Source organism: Amblyraja radiata, chromosome 12 (genome assembly GCF_010909765.2).
Source record: "Amblyraja radiata isolate CabotCenter1 chromosome 12, sAmbRad1.1.pri, whole genome shotgun sequence".
In the NCBI taxonomy this organism is placed as follows: domain Eukaryota; kingdom Metazoa; phylum Chordata; class Chondrichthyes; order Rajiformes; family Rajidae; genus Amblyraja; species Amblyraja radiata.
In genome coordinates this window covers 13,189,061-13,214,271 of record NC_045967.1, presented here as the reverse complement: position 1 = coordinate 13,214,271, position 25,211 = coordinate 13,189,061, and the positions used below count along the sequence as shown (strand labels likewise).

General features: G+C 45.5%; 1 protein-coding gene across 3 annotated transcripts in view; it reads right to left on the bottom strand.

The window, feature by feature from the left end:
- Positions 1 to 530: 530 nt before the first annotated feature.
- Positions 531 to 25,211, bottom strand: part of LOC116978951 (neuronal PAS domain-containing protein 2-like) — a 51,862-nt gene continuing 27,181 nt past the window's right edge. The window contains exons 12-21 of one of the 3 annotated variants that reach the window (XM_033030259.1): positions 21,221 to 21,305; positions 19,747 to 19,885; positions 17,293 to 17,399; positions 16,244 to 16,330; positions 12,137 to 12,295; positions 9,521 to 9,709; positions 7,284 to 7,483; positions 5,361 to 5,453; positions 3,813 to 4,002; positions 531 to 2,221 (exon numbers count right to left, since the gene is read on the bottom strand). In XM_033030259.1, coding sequence (XP_032886150.1) covers positions 2,063 to 2,221; positions 3,813 to 4,002; positions 5,361 to 5,453; positions 7,284 to 7,483; positions 9,521 to 9,709; positions 12,137 to 12,295; positions 16,244 to 16,330; positions 17,293 to 17,399; positions 19,747 to 19,885; positions 21,221 to 21,305 — 1,408 coding nt within the window. In that variant the 3' untranslated portion in view covers positions 531 to 2,062. The remainder of the gene's footprint in view (positions 2,222 to 3,812; positions 4,003 to 5,360; positions 5,454 to 7,283; positions 7,484 to 9,520; positions 9,710 to 12,136; positions 12,296 to 16,243; positions 16,331 to 17,292; positions 17,400 to 19,746; positions 19,886 to 21,220; positions 21,306 to 25,211) is intronic. The other 2 variants (XM_033030260.1, XM_033030262.1) reach the window with 2 other exon arrangements.

The window sequence follows — 25,211 nt, the reverse complement described above, 5'->3', positions numbered from 1 at the left end:
CTCCATAGAATTCATCTCAATGTTACATTTCACACAGGATGGGATGTAAGCCATGGTCTTAATAAACAAAACAGCTCCAGAATAGACTCAGTGGAAACTGGTGGTAAGCAAGGCTATTTCTGAGATGTTGTCGTTGCAAAGTGCCATTTCACTCCGAATAGCTTGCCATTGTGGAGTGGAGCTGATCCTTTCGACAAACGGGGAAACTGTTCAGCCCACATCCATTCCATTTCAGAACCAAGGTCAACCCAATTCTCTCAGCCAGCTGCCCACATAAAGGGTGCGTGAGTACGAACATGTTTGGGAGCAATGTTGTACTTTAGTTTAATTTAGAGATTCTGCATGAAAACGAGCCCTTCGGCTCGCCTACATACTCGGGGCAATTTACAGAGGGCCAATTAACCTACAAGCCTGCACATCTTTAGAATGTGGGAGGAAACAGGAGCCGCCGGAGGAAAGCCACAGGGAGAACGTGCAAACTCCGCACGGACACCACCCAAGATCAGGATTGAACCTTGGTCTCTGGCTCTGTAAGGCACAGGGGTGGGGAAGTGGGGGGGACATCTTTCTCCCTCCTGCCCCCATCAGTCTGAAGAAGGGCCCCGACTCAAAACGGCATCTATCTATTCCCACCATAGATACTGCCTGATCCTCTGAGTAACTCCAGCACATTGTGCATTGTGCTCAAGATTCCCGATGAATCTGCAGTTCATTTAATTTAGAAATACAGCATGGAAAGAGGCCCGAACTCAGAAGGCAAGAGAAAGTCAGCACTGTGCAATTAATGCCCTTACTGAAAATAATCAGATGACATTCCCAATGCATGGTCACAAATTTGAGAAGGAATGTCAATTGTACTGCAGCAATCTAAATAATACTTGACATACATTCACATGCATTCGGATTTGTCCTCGCAGTTAAATTCAACTCTCAGGCTACTGAGTTAAACCTCAATTTCCCTATTAAGATCTGAATGCTCATAATGTTTTTGTGTGTACATTTTTATATATAATATATATATATATATATATTTCTTCCAAGTTTGAAAGCAATTGAGGCATTTTAATATATCATTTGGATTGTCAGTTCCTGAGAAGATAAAACAGCTGTGAAACCAGGGAGTATTTGACTCTTGTTCAATCATCACTAGACCTGAATTTAAAAATTAATAATGCATCAACTAGTATTACACACAGTGTACAGATTGCCAGCAGAGAGGTTTACTGCATTCAGTTTTTTAGTGGATTCCACAGTGAAATATTTGGTTCAGAAACAGGAGAAGAAATATATTTTCATTTAATGGCAGTCAGATTTAAATACTTTTAAAATATATAATAGGAACATTATTTAGAATATAGATAATGTAGTATTTACAGTACATTTGCCTTGCAATTCTAGTTGTACACGAATGAGTGAAGTAAAAGCAGACTATTTCACAGAATCACATCTGACTTCCGGGCAACTATAAATGTTGACTAAAAGCACACGATGTAACATGGCATCTGACAAAATTAACTGCACAGTTAACACAGCTTTTAACAAGGTCACTTTTGTCGTTGTTTTACCAGTAATGTTCTTTTACTGATCGTTTTACGTTGTGCCAGTTTAATCCCAATTGTCATTTTCATGACTTGTGTTTAAAGAGAAGCACATCCTCCGATCGCTAATAAATTTGATCACAACCTGCACTTACAAATTGGGTCCATGTAGGTGGCAGTGTTGCAGAACGTGTTAGGTTTTCTAACTGTTGGGTTCTGGTGGGATTTGTACTCCAGGCTTCTGCTGTGAAAATGACAACTGAGCATTAAATCCACTGCATAATCCCAAGGTATCCCTCAAGAGAAGGAACCCAACTGCCCCAGCCTGGTCACCCATCTCGGCTTCTGTTTTCCACGAGCTTGCAGTCCTTCCATGACGGTCTCCAAGAAATGGATCGGCTGCCCCAATGGAACAGGGTAAAGATGAGCCACTTGTTGAATGACCGAACACCTCCCCCAGGCGTCACTCGCCACGCTCTGCCCAACTAGCGCTTGTTCATAATCCACCGCTGGCACATTGGTGGTTACCGCGGCAGCTGGATGTTGGACATTTCTGAGAGTGTACCCGCGCTGTTCTGTACGCCACGGGAGTGGTGTTGCGAGAGGTATTCCATGTGTTGGGCTGAAGGCAGGGAAAGTGGCTGCGATTGGATGCCTTGCATTATTCCACTTGGCAGCACCTGCTAAAGAAGCAAAAGCATCTGGTTACATCTCAGTTCACTTCATCACATATCACTTCATTTCACTTTTTTGATGACATTGCTAATCTTCCCTGCTTTCCATCTTATTCAGCACTCTCTCCATCTCTCTCCAACATAATCTCCAACCAGTTGCCAGTATCTACATTAATCTGCCCACATCACGCCTGACTGGGTGTCCTCTTGGCTGAATTTGTACGTTCCTCTTATTTCCCCTCATAAGTTCATAACTTGTAGGAGCAGAATTAGGCCATTCGGCCCTTCAAGCCTATTCCACCATTCAATCATAACTGATCTACCTCTCCCTCTCAACCCCATTCTCCTGCCTTCTCCCCATAACCCCTGACACCCGTACTAATCAAGAATCTATCAATCTCCACCTTAATAAATATCCATTGACTTGGACTCCACAGCCTTCTGTGGCAATGAATACCACAGATTCACCACCCTCTGACTAAATTCCTGTGGTTTCCTTCCGCATCTCAAAGATTTGTGGATTAGTAGGTTAATCCACAAATAAGACTGTTGGATGAACGTTTTGTAACTTTGTCAGCACCAGAAACGTGGCGAACCTTGTGCACCGCCTAGGTGAGGTCTGCTGCATGATTTTACCGAGTTGTAGGCCAAAACCAAGAATGTCACTATCAAGATACATGTTACAATAAAGTATAATTGAATCACTGAATCGTTGAAGATTAGTCCCTGTTTTGTTCCTCAATTCCATGCCAAAACGCTAGGTGACGGCACGGTGGCGCAGCTCGTGGAGCTGCTATCTCATAACTACAGCAACTCGGATTCAATCCTAACTTGGTGTGCTCTTGGTTGAATTTGTTCATTCCTCTTCTTTCCTCCCACATCTCGAAGATTTGTGGATTAGTAGATTAATTGTGCAGTGTACATTACACCTCGTGTGGAGGGGAATTGTAGAATCAGGGGGGATTGGGTGAGGGACGAAGAGATGCGGGGAATGAAAAAAAGTATGAATCCATGATTAGTGTAAATGGGTCTTTGAATGATTGAAAGTTACAGCATGGAACAGGCACTTCAGCCCACTAGTCCACGCCAACCGTCCATCATCCGGTCACACTAGTTCCATGTTCTCATCCACTCCCCACACTCCAAGGGCAATCTACAGAGGAAGATTAACCTACACACCCATACATCTTTGGTATGTGGAAGGAAACGGGAGCACCCAGAGGAAACCCACGCAGTAACAGGGAGAAGGTGAAAACTCAACACAAGGCAGCACCGGAGGTCAGGATCGAGTGCAGAATATAGTTCACAGCCTTGTAGCCCATCAATACGATAGGAAACATTGGAAAGACTCAGCAGATATGGAAGAAATGAAGGTAGTGTTTCAGGTCAGCAACAAATTCTGATGACCCTTGCAGTTCCGGTGAAAGATTGTTGGCATGAAATGTTAACACTGCTTCTCTCTGCATACCTGCTGCTTCTTTCCAGCGTTTCCTGACACTATTTATTGTTCTGTCTCTTGATCTGAGATCTAACTCTAAATGGACGTTACTACCATAGTCTGCAACGTGGTGTTAGCCAGAGCCTCTGGGACTCACCTTACCTGTAGGTAGTGATGTTGCTGTTGGAGGGGCATGGGATGGTGGGCAAGCTGCTGTGAGATGGAGGTCGACTGGTGCTGAGTGAACCCCTGGTACTGGAGAGCCATGGATCCAGGAGACGGCAAGATGACGGTGCTGCAGCTGATCGGCTGCATGGCTAGCGCTGTAAGCATCTGCTGTTCTTGAAGATATCTGAAAAACCAAGAGAGCAAAGAGCATTAGTCGTGCTTCCCTTGAAAGCATCCAAAAGCAAGAAATTACAGATGCAAGGCAATGTGAAATAAGAACGAACAGCCGGGCATTCAGTGCCCGTGGAGTCAAAAATAGCCCCAACCTTCAGCATTTCAAAGTTGCATCGAAACTGGACAGTTCTTACAGACAGTCAAAGTCAACAACCCTGTGTCCAAACATCTACCCACCAAAATGAAAACCCTCACCTGTATCTACCCATCACTTAGATAGACACAAAGTGCTGGAGTAACTCAGCGGGTCAGGCAGCATCTCTGAATAAAAGGGATGGGTGACGTTTCGGGTCCAGACCCTTCTTCAGACTGGTTAGGGATAAGGGAAACAAGCGTTTTCGATGGTGATGTGACATTTCGGATGATGCATTCCTAACCAAAACATCGCCTATTCCTTTTCTTCAGAGATGCTGCCTGGCCCGTTGAATTACACCAACATCGTGTGCCCAACTAGTATAAACCAGCATCTACAGTTCCTTCCTACATATTTTGCTTACTTATTACTTGTCAGACTTTGTTTTTCCCACATCTCTCTTCCAGCTTTCTCCCACACCACAATCAATCTGAAGAAATGTCCCGACCCTAAATATCACCTATCCATGTTCTCCAGAGATGCTGCCTAACTCCAGCATTTTGTGTCTTTTTATTTTAACCAGTAATTTCATCTCTGTTTCTGTCTCTCCAGAGATGCTGCCTAACCTGATGTCTATTCGAAACATTATCTTTCATTTGGTTTTACAACAGCTGAGGTGTTCAGCACTTCAATGTTCCAACATCATTCATCTGCAGTTCTGGCTCTTTTTTTCTCTCTTAATTTGTATAGCCTGATTTACTACCGGTGTCTCACAACACAAATCAGAGACAAAGAAGCATAAACGGCTTTTAACTGCCACATCAATTTACTTGGTCTCTCGCCACCAGAAATATTCCCTTTGCTTCCCCCCCTCCCCACCCACCCCCTCCATTTTTCAGCAACTCCAACATTTTGTGCCTTTGTTTGGTAAATCAGCACCTGCAGTTCCTATGTAGAAAGGAACCGCAGATGCTGGTTTACACCCAGGATGCTGCCTGACCTGCTGAGCTACTCCAGCACTTTGTGTATACCTGCAATTCCTTGTTTCGTCACTTCTCTGTGGTAGATCGGACACTGAGCTCCACATTTGATAATCACTACTCTCTGTGAAAGTTAGAGGCAGTGACTTTATGAGGCATTTGTACGACTACATAATTCTCAGCGATCCCAAGCCTCCTCTTTGTACAGCTATGCTTCTGAGTTTGCTTTGGTTGAATCCTAGCTACAGTACATACTTGGCCTGTTGCTTTGTCGTGCTGTTCTGGGAGGGCTGTTCATTTCCACCTCTTTTTGGCATTATGGAATGGACGGGCTGATTTAAAGAAAATCTGCAAAGAGCCAAGCGAGAAATATAGTTGAACTCCTTTTCTCCCTCACTCATGGAGACTAAGCTGAGGCCAGCCCTTTTCAATTTGCCGGCTTAGTTTGATAACATGCAACTGGAGGTGAAGTCATAGAAACATAGAAAATAGGTGCAGGAGTAGGCCATTCGGCCCTTCGAGCCTGCACCGCCATTCGATATGATCATGGCTGATCATCCAACTCAGTATCCCATCCCTGCCTTCTCTCCATACCCCCTGATCCCTTTAGCCACAAGGGCCACATCTAACTCCCTCTTAAATATAGCCAATGAACTGGCCTCAACTACCTTCTGTGGCAGAGAATTCCACAGATTCACTGTGTAAAAAATGATTTTCTCATCTCGGTCCTAAAAGACTTCCCTCTTATCCTTAAACTGTGACCCCTAGTTCTGGACTTCCCCAACATCGGGAATAATCTTCCTGCATCTAGCCTGTCCAACCCCTTAAGAATTTTGTAAGTTTCTATAAGATCCCCCCTCAATCTTCTGAATTCCAGCGTGTACAAGCCGAGTCTATCCAGTCTTTCTTCATATGAAAGTCCTGCCATCCCAGGAAAGTCAAGGAAACTAATTTGCGTCAGCATTTAATTTGGGTAATGAGCGGCACTGGGCCAGTCTCAGCTCATGGAGGTACAGGTAGTTTGTGTTTGAGTTTGCGTTTAATGTATAGTCACCTGCACTGAGTTACAGTGCAAAGCTTTTTGTTGCGCGCTAACCAGTCAGCAGAAAGACAATACATGATTACAATCGAGACAGTGTATCACATGAATAATGTGAATTACGTTTAGTGCAATTGTATTCCTCAGAATCTCTCTGTTATAGAAAATCCCATTATAAAACCAGTCGTGTCAATTGGGAAAAGAGGGTTATGGGCTAGAGAGTTTCTTGCTTGCATTGGGTTATTTTTCCTGACAGGATTTTCAAACATAAATGTCTTTTTATAATAACTAAGTTTCTTTTTGTTACTGTGTAGGAAGGAACTGCAGATGCTGGTTGGTGAAGATAAATACAAAGTGCTGGAGTACCTTAGCGGGTCAGACAGCCATCAATGGACCATTGTGGGCTCCACCTTTCCTGAGTCATCGGTGCCGGCTCTGATTTGTTCAGTACCTTTTAATTCCTCTACTTTCCTTCGCCCCTGACCCTCAGTCTGAGCCTCGACCCAAAACATCACCTGTTCCTTTTCTCCAGAGATTCCACTTGACCCGCTGAGTTACTCCAGCATTTTGTGTCTATCAAGGTTGTACCCAAAGCCTTCTTAAAGAACTACAATGTTCCAACTGGCTCCTGGCAACCTGCGACCCATGACTGGAGAAAGCAGGGGAAGGGGCATTTGGGAAAGTGTTGAGAACTTTGAAGCCTTGGATTGGATTTGGAGTGTAAACATGTGGAGACGGTGGAATGAGTCACAACCTCACAAACTAACCCCACCTCTCCTCCCTCCAGCCTCACCCTATTGACTACCGCCTGGTCCACCTAGTCCTCATTAGTCACCTCAAAACGTACAGAGCCAGAACAAAAGCAAGTCATCCTTAATCTCGAGGGACTGCCTGTAAAGCAGATGCAGAAAAGCTGAAATAAAAGCAGAAAATGCTAGAAAACTCAGCAGATCAGGCAGCAAAACAGAGTTGATGTTTCAGGTTGAGGTTGCTCTCCAGGTTCCAGGTTGCAGTCACACAGCAAGTTATTGGTAACTTGCCCTTAATTTGTCAGCTGAATGATCGAAGTTATAAATCCCAGTTCGACACTGGGCCGAAGGGCTTGTTTCTGTGCTGGATGATTCTATATTGAGTTGTACCTTAGTTGTCGGTCATGTCCATAATCAGCACACGAGTGGCTTCGGCTGGTGTCTGAAGGCAGTGAAACTGGGAAGGTCCCTTTCGGAGCCTGGGTAAACATCATGGGATTGCTGAAGATCGGTGCGACCAGGTTGGTTGGTGATTGAATTTGTACGCTGGCTCGCTGAAGTTGCCCGTCTTTCACGAACTGCTGCTTTATCTGCAGAAAGTAAACACACCGTCAACCCTCAGACAATACGTACGATGAAATACAATAAAGGTGGTGCAGCAGTAGAGTTGCTGCCTTACAGTGCCAGAGATATAGACCAAACGTGGGGGCAGGTGGGACAAGTGTAGCTGGGACATGCTGGCTGGTTTGGGCGAGTTGGGCCGAAGGGCCTGTTTCCACACTGATTCACTCTATGACTCCATAATAGGAGTCTGGGCTCCTCAATTCAAGAGTGTGCCCATGCTATATTTAATGATTGAACCTTGATATCACAAGAGTTTTCACTTGAACTGCATCAGCAATTTGGTCAGAGTTCTAATCATTTTAAGAAAATTAGTTGAAATTGAATTTTAAGAAACATTTAGACATGTATTAAGACACATTTATAAAGGTATAGGACAGGTTTAGAGGGATATGGGCCAAATGCAGGCATGGGACTAGTGTAGATGGGACATGTTGGCTGGTGTGGGCAAGTTGAGCTGGAAGGGGCTGTTTCCACGCTGTAAGACTCTATGACACTATAAAAGTTCATGCATTTCACATTTCTTGTAAAATTTATCAATCTGCCTGTACAAAAGATGCCATTTCGCAACATACCTTTTTTTCCCTTTACAAATACCTCGTTTTAAAATGACATTATATTCTCTAACTACAAGTTGTATCTCTGCGGTTTGATAAATACTGTACAGTTAAAAATAGATTCATTATAAATAAAAACACTTACAATGAGTGTTGTCATTGATGTTAAATAACTGATAAATACTTTTAAGAGGAACCAAAACAGTCTGTTAAGTAACAGTTGTTAACTGCTTAGTAAATTGAAAAAAACTGCATGCTTTGGTGCATTCTATAAGAGTCTCATAGAGACTTACAGCATGGAAACAGGCACTTTGGCCCAATACCCATGCCGACCAAGCAGCCTCATCTCTCAGATTCTCACCTGCCTGTGTTTGGCTTACATCTTGCTAAACCTTTCCTATCCATGTCTGTGTCCAAATGTCTTTTCAATGTTGTCATAGTTCTTGCCTCAAATCCAGCTTGTTCCAAACACCCACCACTACTCTGTGCGAAAAAGTTGTCCCTCAGGTTCCCATTAAATCTTTCTCCATTATGCACCTGTTTCTGAAATGTCCTGGTTTTTATTAAGAGTTAAAATAGAACTTGCTGAAAACACTCACTAAGTTAGGCAGCGCCAGTGGAGTGAGAAACAGAGGTCAGATTGAAGATGCTTTGTCAGAACTTGGAAAGAGAGTTTCCAGGTCTGATGGAGGGTTCTGGACCAGAAACATCAACTGTTTCTCCTTCCACAGATGCTGCCTAACCTGCTGAGATTTTCTAGCATTCTTTGTTTTTGCACCATCTGCAGCTTGTTGGTTTTTAATTTTTAAACGTTCTTCAACATCTTGCAAAATAGTCCAATTAGTAAACCTCATCACGATGATCACTTAATCCTGGGACAACATCTAATTTATAAGCAAGTTGCAACTTCCAGAATGAAGTGTGGACATTTGATTTATGTAGAAAATAATTGATATTTAAAATTCTGCCACCTTATGTAGTGGTTAATATTAAGTAAAATACAATGCTGAGTAGCTAAAGAGAAACTCCAAGTCACGTATCAAGAAGTCTAGACTTGACTTTACTTTTGACTTTTGAGATACAGCGCAGAAACAAGCCCTTTGGCCCATCGAGTCCATGCTGACCAGCGATCACCACTTACACTAATACTATCCTACACATTAGGGACAATTTATAATTTACAGAAGCCATTCAGTCGACAAATCTGTATGTCTCTGGAATGTGGGAGGAAACCGGAGCACCCGGAGAAAACCCATGCAGTCACGGGGAGAGTGTACAAACTCCATACAGACAGCACCCGTAGTCAGGATCAAACCCGGGTCTCAGGCGCCATAAGGCATCAACTCTACCACTGTGCCGCCCTAAGTCTAGCCAAATGATCGTGCCTTGAAAGCCACTGTGAAGCTCCCCTCTGTATTTAAATGTTGTAATCTGTAACTAAGACATTACCGGCACTGATTTTGCTCTTGGTTCCCTGAGGAGTTGCTGAGGGGATGAGGACATCTGCTGAGCGTGCAGATCGGATTCAACGAGTGCTTGCATTTGTTTGCTGGACAGGTATGAATTCTGCATGGTCACATCTGGCTGCTGCCCTTGAACTTGATGATCCGATACATTAAAACTTGATGGTTCCGATTCCTGAAACAGCATCGAGAAGCACATGGACAATATAGATTAAAATATAATGATCTGCAATTATTCTCTCAGAACTGCAAATTTTAGCACAGAATATATATTTTTTAAAAGCAGAATTAATGATTTTCTGACATTCCCAACCGCCTATTCCGGTGAGTCTCACTCACAGTTGGTCTAACTTTAGTTTAGTTTAGTTTCGAGATACAGCGTGGAAACAAGCCCTTCGGCCCATCGAATCCGTGCCGACCATCGATCACCCGTACACTAGTTCTCTCCTACACTCTTGGGACAATTTACGATTTGCAGAGCCCAATTAACCTACAAACGCGCACGTCTTTGAAATGTGGCAGGAAACCGTAGCACCCGGGAAAACCCATGCGATCACAGGGAGAACGTACAAACTCCGTACAGACAGCACCTGAGGTTACGATCAAACCCGGGTCTCTGGCGCTGGAAGGTAGCAACACTATCTCTGCACGACTGGAGGCGGCCAGGCAGCATCTCTGGAGAACATGGATCAGTGGCATTTCAGGTCAGACTGAAGATAGGGTCCCAAAGCAAAACGTCACCTATCCATGTTCTCCAGAGATGCTGCCTGACCTGCTGAGTTACTCCAGCACTTTGTGTCCTTTTGTGTAAACCAGCTTCTACAGTTCCTTATTTCTTCTAGGAATTTCTAATAATTGTATAATTCCTTTATGTTATTGCCACAGGGAAATTGAGACTAGTGGTGTGCCTCAGGGTTCGGGGCTGGGCCCGTTACTGTTTGTCATCTACATCAACGATTTGGATGAGAGCATACAGGGCAAGATTAGCAAGTTTGCTGATGATACAAAAGTGAGTGGTTTGCAGATAAGTGAAGATGGTTGTGAAAGATTGCAGCAGGATCTTGATCGATTGGCCTGGTGGGCTGAGGAATGGTTGATGGAATTTAATACAGAAAAGTGTGAGGTGTTGCATTTTGGGACATCTAACAAGAGCAGGACCCACATAGTGAATGGTCGACCTCTGGGTAGTGTTGTGGAGCAGAGGGATCTAGGAGTACAGGTGCATGGTTCCTTGAAGGTTGAGTCGCAGGTAGATAAGGTGGTCAAAATGCCTTTTGGCACATTAGCCATCATCAGAGCATTGAGTATAGAAGTTGGGAGGTCATGTTGTAGTTGTATAAGACGTTGATGAGACCGCATTTAGAATATTGTGTTCAGTTCTGGGCACCATGTTATAGGAAAGTTATTGTCAAGCTTGAAAGGGTTCAGAGAAGATTTACAAGGATGTTGAGTAGGCTGGGTCTCCATTCCTTGGAGTGCAGGAGGATGAGGGGTGATCTTATATAGGTGTATAAGATCATGAGAGGAATAGATCTGGTAGATGCACAGAGGCTCTTGCCCAGAGTAGGGGAATCGAGAACCAGAGGACATAGGTTCAAGGTGAAGGGGAAAAGAATTAATAGGAATCTGAGGGGTTACTTTTTCACACAAAGGGTGGTGGGTGTACGGAACAAGCTGTCAGATGAGGTAGTTGAGGCTGGGACTACCCCAATGTTCAAGAAACAGACAGGTACATGGATAGGACAGGTTTGGAAGGATATGGACCAAGCGCAGGCAGGTGAGAGTAGAGTAGCTGGGACATGTTGGCCGGTGTAGACAAGTTGGGCCGAAGGGCCTGTTTCTACACTGTATCACTGTATGACTATGAGTTATGGAGTTATACAGTGTGGAAACGGGCCCTTTGGTCAAAATCATTCATGCCAACCGATATCCCATCTCAGCTAATCCCATTCGCCCGTGTCTGACCAATATCCCTCTAAACCGTTCCTATCCATGCACCTGTCCAAGTGTCCAACACGCTAGAATTTAGAAGATTGAGGGGGGATCTTATAGAAACGTACAAAATTCTTAAGGGGTTGGACAGGCTAGATGCAGGAAGATTGTTCCCGGTGTTGGGGAAGTCCAGAACAAGGGGTCACAGTTTAAGGATAAGGGGGAAATCTTTTAGGACCGAGATGAGGAAAAAAAAATTCACACAGAGAATGGTGAATCTCTGGAATTCTCTGCCACAGAAGGTAGTTGAGGCCAGTTCATTGGCTATATTTAAGAGGGAGATAGATTTGGCCCTTGTGGCTAAAGGGATCAGGGGGTATGGAGAGAAGGCAGGTACAGGATACTGAGTTGGATGATCAGCCATGATCATATTGAATGGCGGTGCAGGCTCGAAGGGCCGAATGGCCTACTCCTGCACCTATTTTCTATGTTTCTATCTTCTAGCAGCTCGTTCCAAATACCTACCACCCTCTGATTGAAAAAGTCATGATGGTTGTGTTCTGATCAAATAGCAATACTCGACTGGATTCGGTAATGAGCTGTGAGACCAAATCAGAAATTAGCAAGGAAGCAAAGTTCGAACAAAAGCAGATCTCCATCTCGACCGTACCTGGGGATTGGAGTCATGCACGAGTTGGAGCTGCTCCTTAATCTGATGGAGTTCCTCCTGCTGGGTCTTAATGTTGGCCTGGAGGATCCTAGTCCTTTCCTCTAGTTGCTCCTTCAGATGGTGCATCACCCCCTGCTGGACAGGGCACGGGTACACGGCCTGTGGTGAAAATGTGGGCATCAGCCAAACAGATATCACAAACAGTTGCATGATTCAGTTTTAGTTTTAGAGATAAGTCTTGGAAACGGGCCCTTTGGCCTACCGAGTACACACTGACCACACTAGTTCTATCCAACACACTAGGGGTAATATACAGAAGCCAATTTACCTGCAAACTTGCCCATCTTTGGAATGTGGGAGAAAATCAGAGCACTTGGAGGAACCCCACGCAGTCACAGAAAGAACGTGCAAACTCCTCACAGACAGTACCCGTAGTCAGGATCGAACCTGGGTTTCTGGCCCTGTAAGGCAGCAACTCTACCGCTGCGCCTGTGTTGATTGCTCTCTCTCCCCCTCTCTCTCTCCCCCTCTCTCTTCATCACTTTTTCTTTCTCTTTATATCTCTCTCCATCTTTCCACTTTCTCTCCATCATACTCACACTCCTGCTCTCTCGCTCTCATTCTTCATCACACACTCTCCCACTCTCTGCCTGTCTTTGTTGTGGGAGTTACTATGGGAGCAATTTCATCAGAGGGACTTGTGGTGGCTTACCACCACTTTTCAGGAGGAATTAGGGACGGCCAAAATCCATAGGCTTTGCCAAATCCTGAAAACATAACAAATAAAAGTCAGAGGAGAGTGTTGCCATTAAGTGACAGTTAGCTGTAAGGAAGCTGGGGGTCAGAGTGAATGCTTGCGGGTGTGGGTTAACTAACTTTGCCAAATTCTACTGAATACACAAGTAATCTTGTTCTCTGTATTGCTGGGTTCATTCCACTTGCTCAAGGACTCTTCAGGGGCTGGTACTCGACAATGTGGGCAGTGGGATAATCAGGGTGGCTGATCGGGGCCTCCTGTTGTGGCCATTGTGGACACCCAGTGGCAAGCGTAGGTTTACACACTCAATGAGGACCGGCAGTGGGATGATGCAGGCACCTGACAAGTCTCTCCAGCTACGTGGAGCACTTGGAGGAACTGTCCCTCCTGTTCCCACAACCTGAAGCCAAGAGACTTGTTGAGGAGATGGAACAACTGGCTTGTACCTTCCGAATATCAAATTCTTAAAAAGACTCGATATTTTTAAGAACTTGATATTTGAAAGCTACAAGATGGCGCCCAGAAAGGTGGCAACTCTTTGTGTACTACAGGTGCACAACCTTTTATCCGAAGATCCAAATAACGAAAACCTCCGAATAGCGGCCATTTTTTCGGTCCTTGAAGAAAGGTCCTTGAAAACGTTCACCGAGGGCGGCCCGCAGAGGTGACAGCGGAACCTCCGGTCGGTCCTCGAAGGAAGGGGAACTAAATCCCCATTCATAAAAGAGAAGGTGAGGGTATATTGCGCGGGAGGGTTAATAATTGACAATATGCTGCTGCCTGCCCGCTGAGTTTAAAAGTTCCCACGGTAGACTCACGATACACAGTGCAGATTGTCGTTCCCTTCAGTTTCATCCCACCTACGCCCCTCTGCTTCCCGGCCATGTGTGTGACCCCTTCCCTCCCCTCTCCAGCTCCCCGCCCATTGCACCGGCGCGGGGGCTTTGCACTGTGTTCACGTCGGAGATTGCAGCAGGACCGTGCCAGTCACCGGAGACGTCAGGACCAATTGGACACCGACCACCAGGCCCACCGCAAGCACGGAGAACCCAGAGACCCACAGCCAACAGCAGCCCAGCCCAGCCCCACTCCAACTACAGAGGAACCTGGGTTGCGGATGACGGGGCGCAGCTCGGGGCGTCGTAGGGGCCCATCGGGGAGCGGGTTCCTGTTGGTCCTGACGTCTCCGGCCACCTGCCATCCTCCGGGAACTGTACCGCCCTTGCAGGAGAGTGGGGTTGTTTGCAGTTGCAGAGGGAGGGGGCAATTCACATAAACATCCATCACAGTGAGTCTCCTCCTCACTGTGATGGAAGGCAAAGACTTGTCTCTCCCCTGCTCTCCATTCCTCTCCCGAAGTCGAGGTCAAAGCCCCCAGCGGGCGCTAGCAAGTCCGCGGCAATTTACAGCCGCGCCGGGCGTTGTAAGGCCCCCCTCCAGGTCACTCTCAACCCCGTAATTCGGGCGGGAGAAGTCGCTGCTGCCGGTGCCCCGCAAAGCAGTCTCCCACCGTGGACCCGCGAGCTCCCGGTGTCACTATCCACCAGAGTCGGGTCGCAGCAGCTCGCCCCCGCAGCTCTCCACGCTCCGAAGCTGGCTAGCTCCACGGAGGTAGGTCCGTAGGTCCACAGCTCCCACCGACCCCCAGGCCCACTGCAAGCACGGAGTTCCCAGAGACCCACAGCCAGCAGCAACTCCAGCCCAGCCCCGCTCCAACTCCAGAGGAACACGTAGGGGCAGAAGCTGATGGTGTGCAAGGTACGTCTTGTTCTTGGGGTGGCGGATGAGGGGGCGCAGCTCGGGCTGTGGGCAAACTGCCACTTGTCGCTGTAGCGGCCCATCGGGGAGCGGATTCCTCTGGAGTTGGAGGGGGAGGGGGGTATTGTGCTGTTTGATCGCCCCCTGCTATCCCAGGGACAGGGAGACACAGCGGCTTTTTAGACTGGTGGGCAATCACTTCCAAAGTTCTGCCCACACAGTCAGTACACCTCTCCTACACTGCATTTCATACAAACATTTATTCTGCAAGAAAAAACGACATTGAAGACTCAAACTCGCGATCGAGTAACTGCCAGGATCAAGGCGCAAACTCGCGACCTTGCGGATATGAGCCGAGCACTCTACCACTGAGCCAGCCATTAAAATCTACGCTAAAAAATTTCCATTCCGAAGACCGACAAATTCTGAATTACGAAAAGTGTCTGGTCCCAAGGCTTTCGGATAAAAGGTTGTGCACCTGTACCTCAAAAGAAATCTACTCAGTCATAAAGTCATACTGTACAGCATGCAAGCTGTCCCTTCGGCCCAACTTGTCTATGCTAACCAAGATGCTCCATCTACACGTCCCACCTGTCCGAGTTTGCCCACGTTTGGCCCATATGCCTCTAAATCTTTCCCATCCATGTACCTGTCCAAGTGCTCTTTAAATGATATTACAGTACCTGCCTCAATTACAGATAGTGGTGGAGGTTAAGACGTTGGGTATTTTTATAGCAGAGAGTGATAGGTTCTAAGGCAGTAGTTCTTAACCTGGGGGTCGGGACCCTCAGGGGGGGTTGTTTGGGGCTTTACTGGGGGACATGAAGGGGTCATAAATAACATATCCATTTATTGAACCCATTTTTAGGAACCTAATAGCCCTGTTCCACGGTACGAGTTCATTCCAAGAGCTCTCCCGAGTTTAAAAAAAATCAAACTCGTGGTAAGCACGGAGAATAAACGTAGCGGGTACGTCGGAGCTCGGGGACGTCTCTTAGCGCTAAAGGCAGGTACTCAGGAAGACTCGCTAATGGCAGGTAAGCACGGGAAGATTTTTCAACATGATGAAAAATGTCCACGAGAGCCCCGAGTACCGACGAGTGTCCTTGACCGTAAATCTCCGAGTTCGATTCAGGGCAAACTTGGGAGAGCTCTTGGAATGAACTCGTACCTTGGGACAGGGGTTTAACAAAGGTACGTACCACACACAGTAGTTTGTTCGCGTATGTGCGTACGTATGCCAAAAAGGTTAAGAACCACTGTTCTAAGGGGTACAGTAAGGGTGCAAAGGTTACAGGCAGATGGCAGGAGAATGGGGTGAGCAGGAAAAATAGATTGACAGTGATTGAATGGCGGAGTAGGCTTGTTGCGCTGAATGGACTAATTTTTCTCCGACGTCTTATGGTCTAAATTCGTTGAACTTAGGTTTAACCATGCTTGTGCATAGTATGATTTCACTGGACTCTTATGCAAAACAAAATATTTTGCTGTTTCCAGCTACTTGTGACCATAAATATCTACTACTACTACTACTAACTACTACATCAAGTTATGATAGGGGTTAGAGCTGGGCATTTCCAGCCAGTACATACCATAGGAGGCTGTTGAATGGAGCCTTTGGTTGGAGGCACAGACAGTTGCTGAGGTGCTTCAGGCGATGGTTGCCCTGTCATCAAGGCCTGAGAAAGCAAAAACAAGTCTTCATGAGCAATATTCCCTTGACTGAACAAAGGCAGTCACCAGTAAAAGGCAGTATTCGTGTCCATAATGCTCAACCAAATGACAATATCTTAAGGGTTGGAATGAACATTCAATTACTATTCCAATATTGATATTCCAAAGCTTACAATGCAGAGAAAATTAATTGGTCTTAAGAAGGGTTCCAACCCAAACCGTTGTCTATCCATGTCTCCAGAGATGCTGCCTGACCTGCCGATTTACTCCAGCACTTTGAGTCTCCGTGTCTTACTTTAGAAGGATGTGAAGGAATCTTATTGAGACATAACATTATTAAGGGATTGGGCACGCTAGATGCAGGAAACATGTTCCCGATGTTGGGGGAGTCCAGAACCAGGGGCAACAGTTTAAGAATATGGGGTAGGCCATTTAGAACGGAGATGAGGAAAACGTTTTCACCTAGAGAGTTGTAAATCTGTGGAATTCTCTGCCTCAGAAGGCAGTGGAGGCCAATTCTCTGGATGCATTTAAGAGAGAGTTAGATAGAGCTCGTAAAGATCATCAAGGGGTATGGGAAAAAGGCAGGAACAGGGTTTTGATTGTGGATGATCAGCCATGATCACAGTGAATGGCAGTGCTGGCTCGAAGGGCTGAATGAAGTAATAGAAGCTTTTACTATCCTCCTTTAGATTCTTACCTTTATACTTCATCTTTTCTCCCAGTATTGCCTTTTTAGTTACCTTCTGTTGGTCTTTAATAGTACAACTCCTTCCCCTTCTGCGTTCTATAGACTGCCTCCCCTCACCTCACCCCACCCCCCCCCCCCCATGAAAAATGTCATGTTTCATGTATCCTGTGTTTTAAGACTGTTGGCAGATCAATTTCCCTCCTGGGATAAATAAAGTTCTATCGTATCGTATCGTATCGTGTCTGAGTGTAGTATCCTGCGAATGCAAAATCTCACCAGAGTGTTGATTGTGTGCGGTCTCTGTACAGACTTGTCCTGCAGACTTGTGTTCACTGATGATCTGGATGGTGTACTTGCCTCAGTGTGCGTCTTGGATATCGTTGCTGAAAGCAAGAAGCATTCACGGCATCAAATACATTCTCACAGGCTTCAAATATTTACCAGTGGAGACTAATTTTAGACTTGTTTCAAATAGTAATATCTGGAAACACCACCATTCTCATCACAATTCTCCCCGTTGGATAGCAACCTTGTCGTGGTCGGGGAGCTTGTGTGTCTCAGTGACCCCAAGAGCTATGCCAGCGGGAGATTCGTCTCCTGTTAGGGTCTCCCATGCCGGACAGGTCGAAGGGCAGAGGCGAGAGGAAGAGCGATCCACTGGTCCTCCAGGTTGGGGGTTGAGCACAGGGCTAACAACCCTGTCTCGTAAAACAAATATGTTACGGAAACAGCAACTGAAGGAATCTGCACCACTGTGGACCTGACCTGGGGTAGTGTTCAGAAGCTAGCCCAGAACAGACAGGAGTGGAGGAGCTTCTTTTGCTGCCCTACATGCCAGGAGTCACAATAGGCAGTAAGTAAGTAAGTCATCACAATTTCAATAATGCAGAATGAGAATGCGACGCATGTTTTATCTGTTTTGTGCTGCTTGAAATCCATCCCTAACCAGTAGTGTTAAATGTGTTATATTGAAGCATCAGCTCATTGTCTCCAAAATTCACCTCCACTGACTTCAATGGGAAGATTTCAGGGGCTGATTCAATGTTTCAATGGACCTTTATTGTCACCTGTACCATTTAAGGTACAGTGAAATTTGTTTCACCATACAGTCATACCAGAAAAAAAGTAACAAGACACACAACTACATAAATGTTAACATAAATATCCACCACAGGGGCTCCCCCACATTCCTCACTGTGATGAAAGCAATAAAGTCTTATCTTTTTTCCTCCTTATTCTCCCGCAGATGGGGCAGTCAAACCATCCTCAGTCGGGGCGATAGAAGATCCCGCAGCCGGCGATCAAAGCTTCTGCAATCGGGGCAGTCGAAGCTCCAGCGGCTTGGAGCTCTCGAAGTCAGTCCCAAACCAAGGGAATGTGAGCTCCACGATGTTAAATCCACAGGCTCCCGCGGTTGGAGCTCCCAAAGTCGATCCTTTGGGAGCCGCCAGCTCCTCGATGTTAGGCCGCAGCGCGGACGGAGATATGACACGGAAAAAAATTGCATCTCCATTGAGGAAAGTGATTTAAAAAAGGCACCCCCCCCCCCCCCCCCCACATAAAACAAAGCTAAAGATACACTAAACAAACATTTAAGAACATACTAAAAACAACAAAGAAAGAAAAGGACGAGACAGACTGTTGGCTAGGCTGCCATTGTACAGAGCCACCCGGTGGAGAGGGCAGATGACATGGGCAATGAATTTCTGGACAGATACCTGCTTAATACTGGGAATGAGATAGTTGTATAGTCTCCCCATTTATTATGACAGTAACGCTGCACAATAGATTGGTCCTTTCTGGATATTTATTATACACTGAGCCATCAATGCAGTATGCTTTGGCATACTCCGAGTCAAACTCCTTAGGTTACAAACCATCATATCTCTCTCTACTTCTTTCTGACCACCTGTTTCTGTCTCTCTCTCTCTCTCTCTCTCTCTCTCTCTCTCTCTCTCTCTCTCTATCTCTCACTCTTTGTGTCTGTCCATCCATCAACTATCTGTCTATCTGTCTATCTGTCTATCTGTCTAAATGTATCTCTCTCTCTCTCTTCCTCTCCCACTTTCTCTCTCTCTCTCTCTCTCTAAATTATATCATGCCCACTCTCTAAATCTTTTAAAATCTCTCTCTCTTTCTCAATCTCTTGAACTATCTAATTCTCGCTCTCTCTCTCTCTAATTCTCTCTTTCTAAATCTCTCTCTTGATACTCTCTGGACTACTGGCCCTTACTGCTTGTTGTGTATTATTATAAATCTTTAACTGGACATATGCGAACTTCCACTTCTCATGGGTTTACCTATTTGACCTTTAAAAGAAAACTTTCATCGTTCAATCATTTGTTGAGTAAAACAGTGGAGGAACAATGGCCCAGGATATGGAAGAACTTCACAATAGGACCAGTGGGCTTCCCAACAACCACCTCTTGAACACTACAAATACCAACTAATCTACAAACTACAAAGTGTTTTGGTTGCACTAGGAACTTCTTGGTTGCACAAGGGACACTAATGTTGCATTTTTAAATTCATTTGAACTGTTATTGCTTATTGTGTAACATGTTTACAGTCCTGTTATGCTGCTGCAAGTAAGAGTTTCATTTTTCCGCTCTTGGTACACATGGCAATTCAACACACTGGATACTTGACTATTTTACACTCCACCTTTATATCTTAATGGAGATCAAATGAGGTCTGAACATTGAGAGTACAAGCTTAATTTCCACTTACAATGAGTGTCAGAGAGAGCGTCAGGAGAGGACTTGAACGAGCCTGGGGATGACACCGAACAAGGGTGGCTGCGGCTGAGCTCGGTGGAGAATTCCTGGATGCTTTCACAATGCCTGGTATCCATGTGACAGTTCTGAGTCTTTAACACGGGGAAAGGAACAACTCCTTTTAATCTCCAGTGGCTATCGCCAAGATTACACATCTTCTCTTCAAAGGAGAAACACAGAAACATAGAAAATTCGCCCCCTCGAGTCAGCACCGGCATTCAATATGATCATCCAAAATCAGTATCCCATATCGCTTGATTCCGTTAACCCTAAGAGCTATATCAAACTCTCTCGGTAGCTGTAAACGCAGCAATTTTGAATTGCATGACCACCGAACAAAGTTATTCTTACACTGACAAAACTACACAGTGCAGACAGAGCTATTTTTTTAATGTAAACTTTGCATCTTTCCCCTTCTAATTTGAAAGACCCAAAATAGCTCTGCTTGCACCATGTTCCTTGTATCAGAGTCTGACTTACGACCAAGTGCTCTATAAGGAAATTCAACTTTAAAAATCAGCAGATGATGGAAATTTTAAATGAAAGCAGAAGGTGTTGGGATACTCAACAGTTCAGGTGGTATGCATAAGAAATAGAAAGGAAGTTAAAAACTAGAGTCATAGATGTCAGCCTTTCAACCCAGCACATCTATACCAATCAATGCGCCTAGTCCTATTTGCATGTATCCCACTGAACCTTTCCTATCCATGTACTGGTCTAAAGGTCTTCTAAATGCTGTAATCCCAAAGATATGTGGGTTCATAGGTTCATTGGCCTCTGTCCATTCATCCTAAGGTGTAGCTGGGTGGTAGGAGAATGTCGATAATAATAATAATAATGGATGGGATTTATATAGCGCCTTTCTAATACTCAAGGCGCTTTACATCGCATTATTCATTCACTCCTCAGTCACACTCGGTGGTGGTAAGCTACTTCTGTAGCCACAGCTGCCCTGGGGCAGACTGACGGAAGCGTGGCTGCCAATCTGCGCCTACGGCCCCTCCGACCACCACCAATCACTCGCACACATTCACACACAGGCAAAGGTGGGTGAAGTGCCTTGCCCAAGGACACAACAACAGTATGCACTCCAAGCGGGATTCGAACCGGCTACCTTCCGGTCGCCAGCCGAACACTTAGCCCATTGTGCCATCTGTCGTCCCAACGTCGATGGGGATCATTAATGAGTGTGTGAGAGAGAATACAAGGAAGTAAGTGGAAGAAATAAGATTGGTGTTCCTAGCAACATCCTCGAGACCTGGCAACGTCCTCATAAATCCTCTCTGCACTCCGCGATTCAGGCCAAACTGAATGGTCAGGGCCGCCCAGTGCTTTCCTCTCACTTCTGCTCTCATGTACTTTGTAAAGAGTTCTGATCATTAAGGTAACTGATTCAGAATGCCAACATCTGCAGTGATTATCAGTACCTTCAGGCCAGGTGTTGTCAGGGTTTCAGTGGTGGATTCTTTGAGGCCCAGCTCTTGTCGCCTCTCTGCACGAACTTCAGCGTAGCTGCAAATCAGAAGATGAAGGAAAATGAATTTGTGCTGAAGTGAAATCTCACCCGGACAGGGTAACCATGGCGACATCTGTAACACCAGAGACACCAGCCTCATCAAAGGGTCCAGACCCAAATGTCACCTCTCCAGAGATGCTGCCGGACCTGCTGAGTTACTCCAGCATCTTGTGTCTATCTCCATTTTAGACAAAAATGTACAAGTCAAACAACTATGGAGATTCACAATTGGCCAGCGTTATAGATAAATTCTTCCAGCTTGTCAAAGAAAGCAGACATTATCAAACAGTCTGAATAACTACAACCATGCCCAAACTACATACATATGCAAAACAAAATTGTTGCTGTCAAACATGAACCTGAATGGAGACATGAGGAACTGCAGATGCTCAAATCATGAGCAAAACACTGAGTGCTGGTCAACGGGTCAGGCAGGACCCGTGGGGAGAAAGAGGTCGGCAATATTTTGAGTCGGGATCCTTCTTCAGACTGGGATCCTTCCTCAGACCATTCCCTCTCCAGAGATGCTGACTGACCAGTTGAGTTACTGTTGTACCATTTGCCATTGATCAATGCTTGGGATTTACGTGAGTGCTTCTACCACAAGGGGGCACAATCAGCATATTGTTTCACGAGTCGCTGCCTGACTGATCGATCTTTCTGAGAAAAGGTGCTTGTTATTTCCACCGTAATTGTTGTCATTTTGTTAAAAGCCAACAGTTATTGATTTTGAATCAGAAACTTTCTATAAATAAGTTCTTCATACAGAGGGAGTCACCTGTTCATCTGGTCGCATTCTGAACCAGATACATCTAGAAATTCCGCCAGGTTGGATGATGTTATTTTCTGTCATGTTGGAACATTGAAGTTGGATATTGCAATGCTGGTTCTAATATATTGCCCTCTGAGCCCAGACAAAGGTGTTGAATTTCTAGGCAAAATAGCCTTATGTCTTAAAACTTAAGAACTTTGAAAGCTGAAAAGCCAATCATCAAGAGTGGTGCTGAGGGAACTGTGTGCATAAGGATTGGAAAAGGGCAGAATTCTTGCAGGGTTGTTTGACTTCAAGCGTTCCAGAGATCAGGAGGAGTCAAAATCTTGGGTTGAGGATTTTAAATTCCGTATTGTTGGACCAGGATTTAACATAGATTTGAAAGCCGAGTGAATGAGGGTTATTTCGAATGAGGTGCGAATTAAGATATAGATTTGCTGCAACCATGCTGATACTCCTGGACTTTGTTTGTGGCTTCTATCCTGCATCACCGGTGAAAATACAATCTGGTGGTGCCCGGCGAAGGGCCGCTGAGTGCAACCCAGTGGATGGACCACAAGAACAACGAGGGGCCCCGGCAGGGGGCTGCTGAGAATCAAGAGGGATCTAGCAGGGGACTGGCGAAGAGGGAGGGGGGAGGGGGGCCGCCGAGAACTAAGAGGGACTGAGTGGGGGATTCTGAGAGGAAAGAGGGAGGCAGCGGGCAGCCTGCGTCCACATGCGGCAGCGGGTCTGGTTCGCCGCTGCGAGAAGATGAGAGCGTACCAAGAACCTTTGACATTTTGTCAGCGCTGGAAACATGGCGACTCTTTGTGTAATGCCTAGGTGAGGCTTGCAGTGTGGTTTTACTGCATTGTATACAAAAACAAAGGATTTCACTGTACATATCATTGACAAATTGACTCGTTAAATCTGCAAAGCACAGTGAGTGCCACCCAGTAAATGCCAAGATTGTAAACAAAGGCAATGGGGAGTAACCAAAGTCTCACTGCTAATTCCACCCCATCCTGCCTAAAGTGCACCCTGTTACACACAGGGCAGGATGGGTGTCGAATACATGGCCTTGGAAGCCGATTTCGAGAGAACACTCACAGAAATCCACAGCTGCCAGAATGAAGAAGAACACAAAGTGCTGGAGCAACTCAACAGGTCAGGCAACATCTCTGAAGAACATGGATAGGTGACGTTTTGGATCAGGACCCTTCTTCAGACCCAATGCATGAGGCTGAAGAATGGTCACGACCTGAAACATTACCTATCCATGTCCTCCTTAGACGCTGCCCAACCCGCTGCGTTACTCAAGCAGAGTTCGATGAGGAATTCCAGCATCTGCAGTTGCTCATATGTGAATAAAGCAGAAACTGCCCTGACATTAAAGTGAATTAACAAAATGGACAATGCACTAAAGAGGCTGCCCTTAACACGACCTTCAGTGAAACCAAAGACATAGTACATTCATTTTTGAATGCACCGTTAATCATGGCTTTGTGGCAGAAGTTTATTTAAGATTCAACGTGTGCCTGAATCTCCACATTGATAAATAGACCCGTCAACAATCTCCTCGAGGACCAAAGAGCTTGGGGAGTGAGAGGAAAACAGCTTTCTAAATAGGTAAACAAGTGATTAATGTAACAAGCGTGAGGATGCTGATGAAAACTGCTATCTTGGTTGCAATAATATGTTAGCTTTCGCAAGACTGATTGTTTTTCCTGCTTCTCCCAAACCCCTTCGACACATAGACAGGTGCTGCTGTTAGACAATCTGACATGTGGCTAACTGAGTATTCAGTGACCTTCTGGGGGAAGAAAGCAGATTATAACTTTTTAGTTTAGTTTAGTTTAGTTTAGAGATGCAGCATAGAAGCCAGTGAGTCCATGCCAACTATCGGTCACCTATTCACACTAGTTCGATGTTATCCCACTTTTTTATCCACTCCCTACACACAAAGGGCTATTTAGAAGCCAATTAACCTACAAACATGTATGTCTTTAGTTTAATTTATTGGCACGTGTACCGAGGTAGAGTGAAAAGTTTTTTTGTTGCGTGCTATCCAGTCAGCGGAAAGAAAATACACGATTACAATCGAGCCATCCACAGAGTAGAGATACATGATAAAGGGAATAATGTTTAGTGCAAGATAAAGTCCAGTAAAGTCCAATGAGGTACATGGGAGGTCAGGACTGCTCTCTAGTGGGTGATAGGAGAGCTCGGTTGCCTGATAACAGCTGGGAAGCAACTGGCCTGGTATCTGGAGGTATTTCTTTTGTAGAAGAACACAAAGTACTGGGGTAACTCAATGAGTCAGGCAGCATCTGTGGAGAACGTGGATAGGTGACATTTTGAGTCGGGACCCTTCTAGAAGCTGATGTTTTTTTTGTGGCGGGAGAAAGCTGGAGGAGAGGAGGGGCAGGACTAAGGCTGGCAAGTGACAGGTGGATACATTGGTTTTGATTGGCAGATGAATGAACAAAGACCAGAAGTGAAAGGATGGAAAATGTGAAATAGGGTTTGAAGAGGCACGAATGTGAAGCCAGCGGAAGGAATAAAGGTGGGAGAAGAGAAGAGAAGGGGAGGGTGAAATGAAGAAACGGGTGTGCATCTGGATGGGACACTGGGGAAGAGAGGGGGGAAAGGGGACAGTGAAAGGGGAGGGGGTTGTTTATAGGCCAGTTACCTAAAATCGGACAATTCATTGTTCAACCCTTATGTTGGAAGCTACACTAATAAGGTGCTGTTCCTCCCGTTTCAAATATCGCCTTTCCATGTTTTCAGAGATGCTGCCTGACCCACTGAGTTACTCCAGCTACTTGTGTCTAGAAGGGTCCTGCCTCAAAATGTCTCTGATAATTGTATGTACTTCTCCCAGGACTCCCCCAGCCTCCAGAGAAAGCATTCTCTCTGCCTTTCTTTGTAAACTGGCATCTGCATTTCCTTATGCCTCCAATTTATTTTGTTTGTCTGGCAATGGCAGGTTTGCCTAGCAAACAGTCAAGCTGAATACAGGGAAGATATTAGTATCTAGCACGGTATGGTGGCGTAGCGGTCAAGATGTGGCCTTACAACGCCAGAGATGCGAGTTCTATCCTGACTACCAGTGCTGTCTGGATGGAGTTTGTATGTTCTCCTTGTG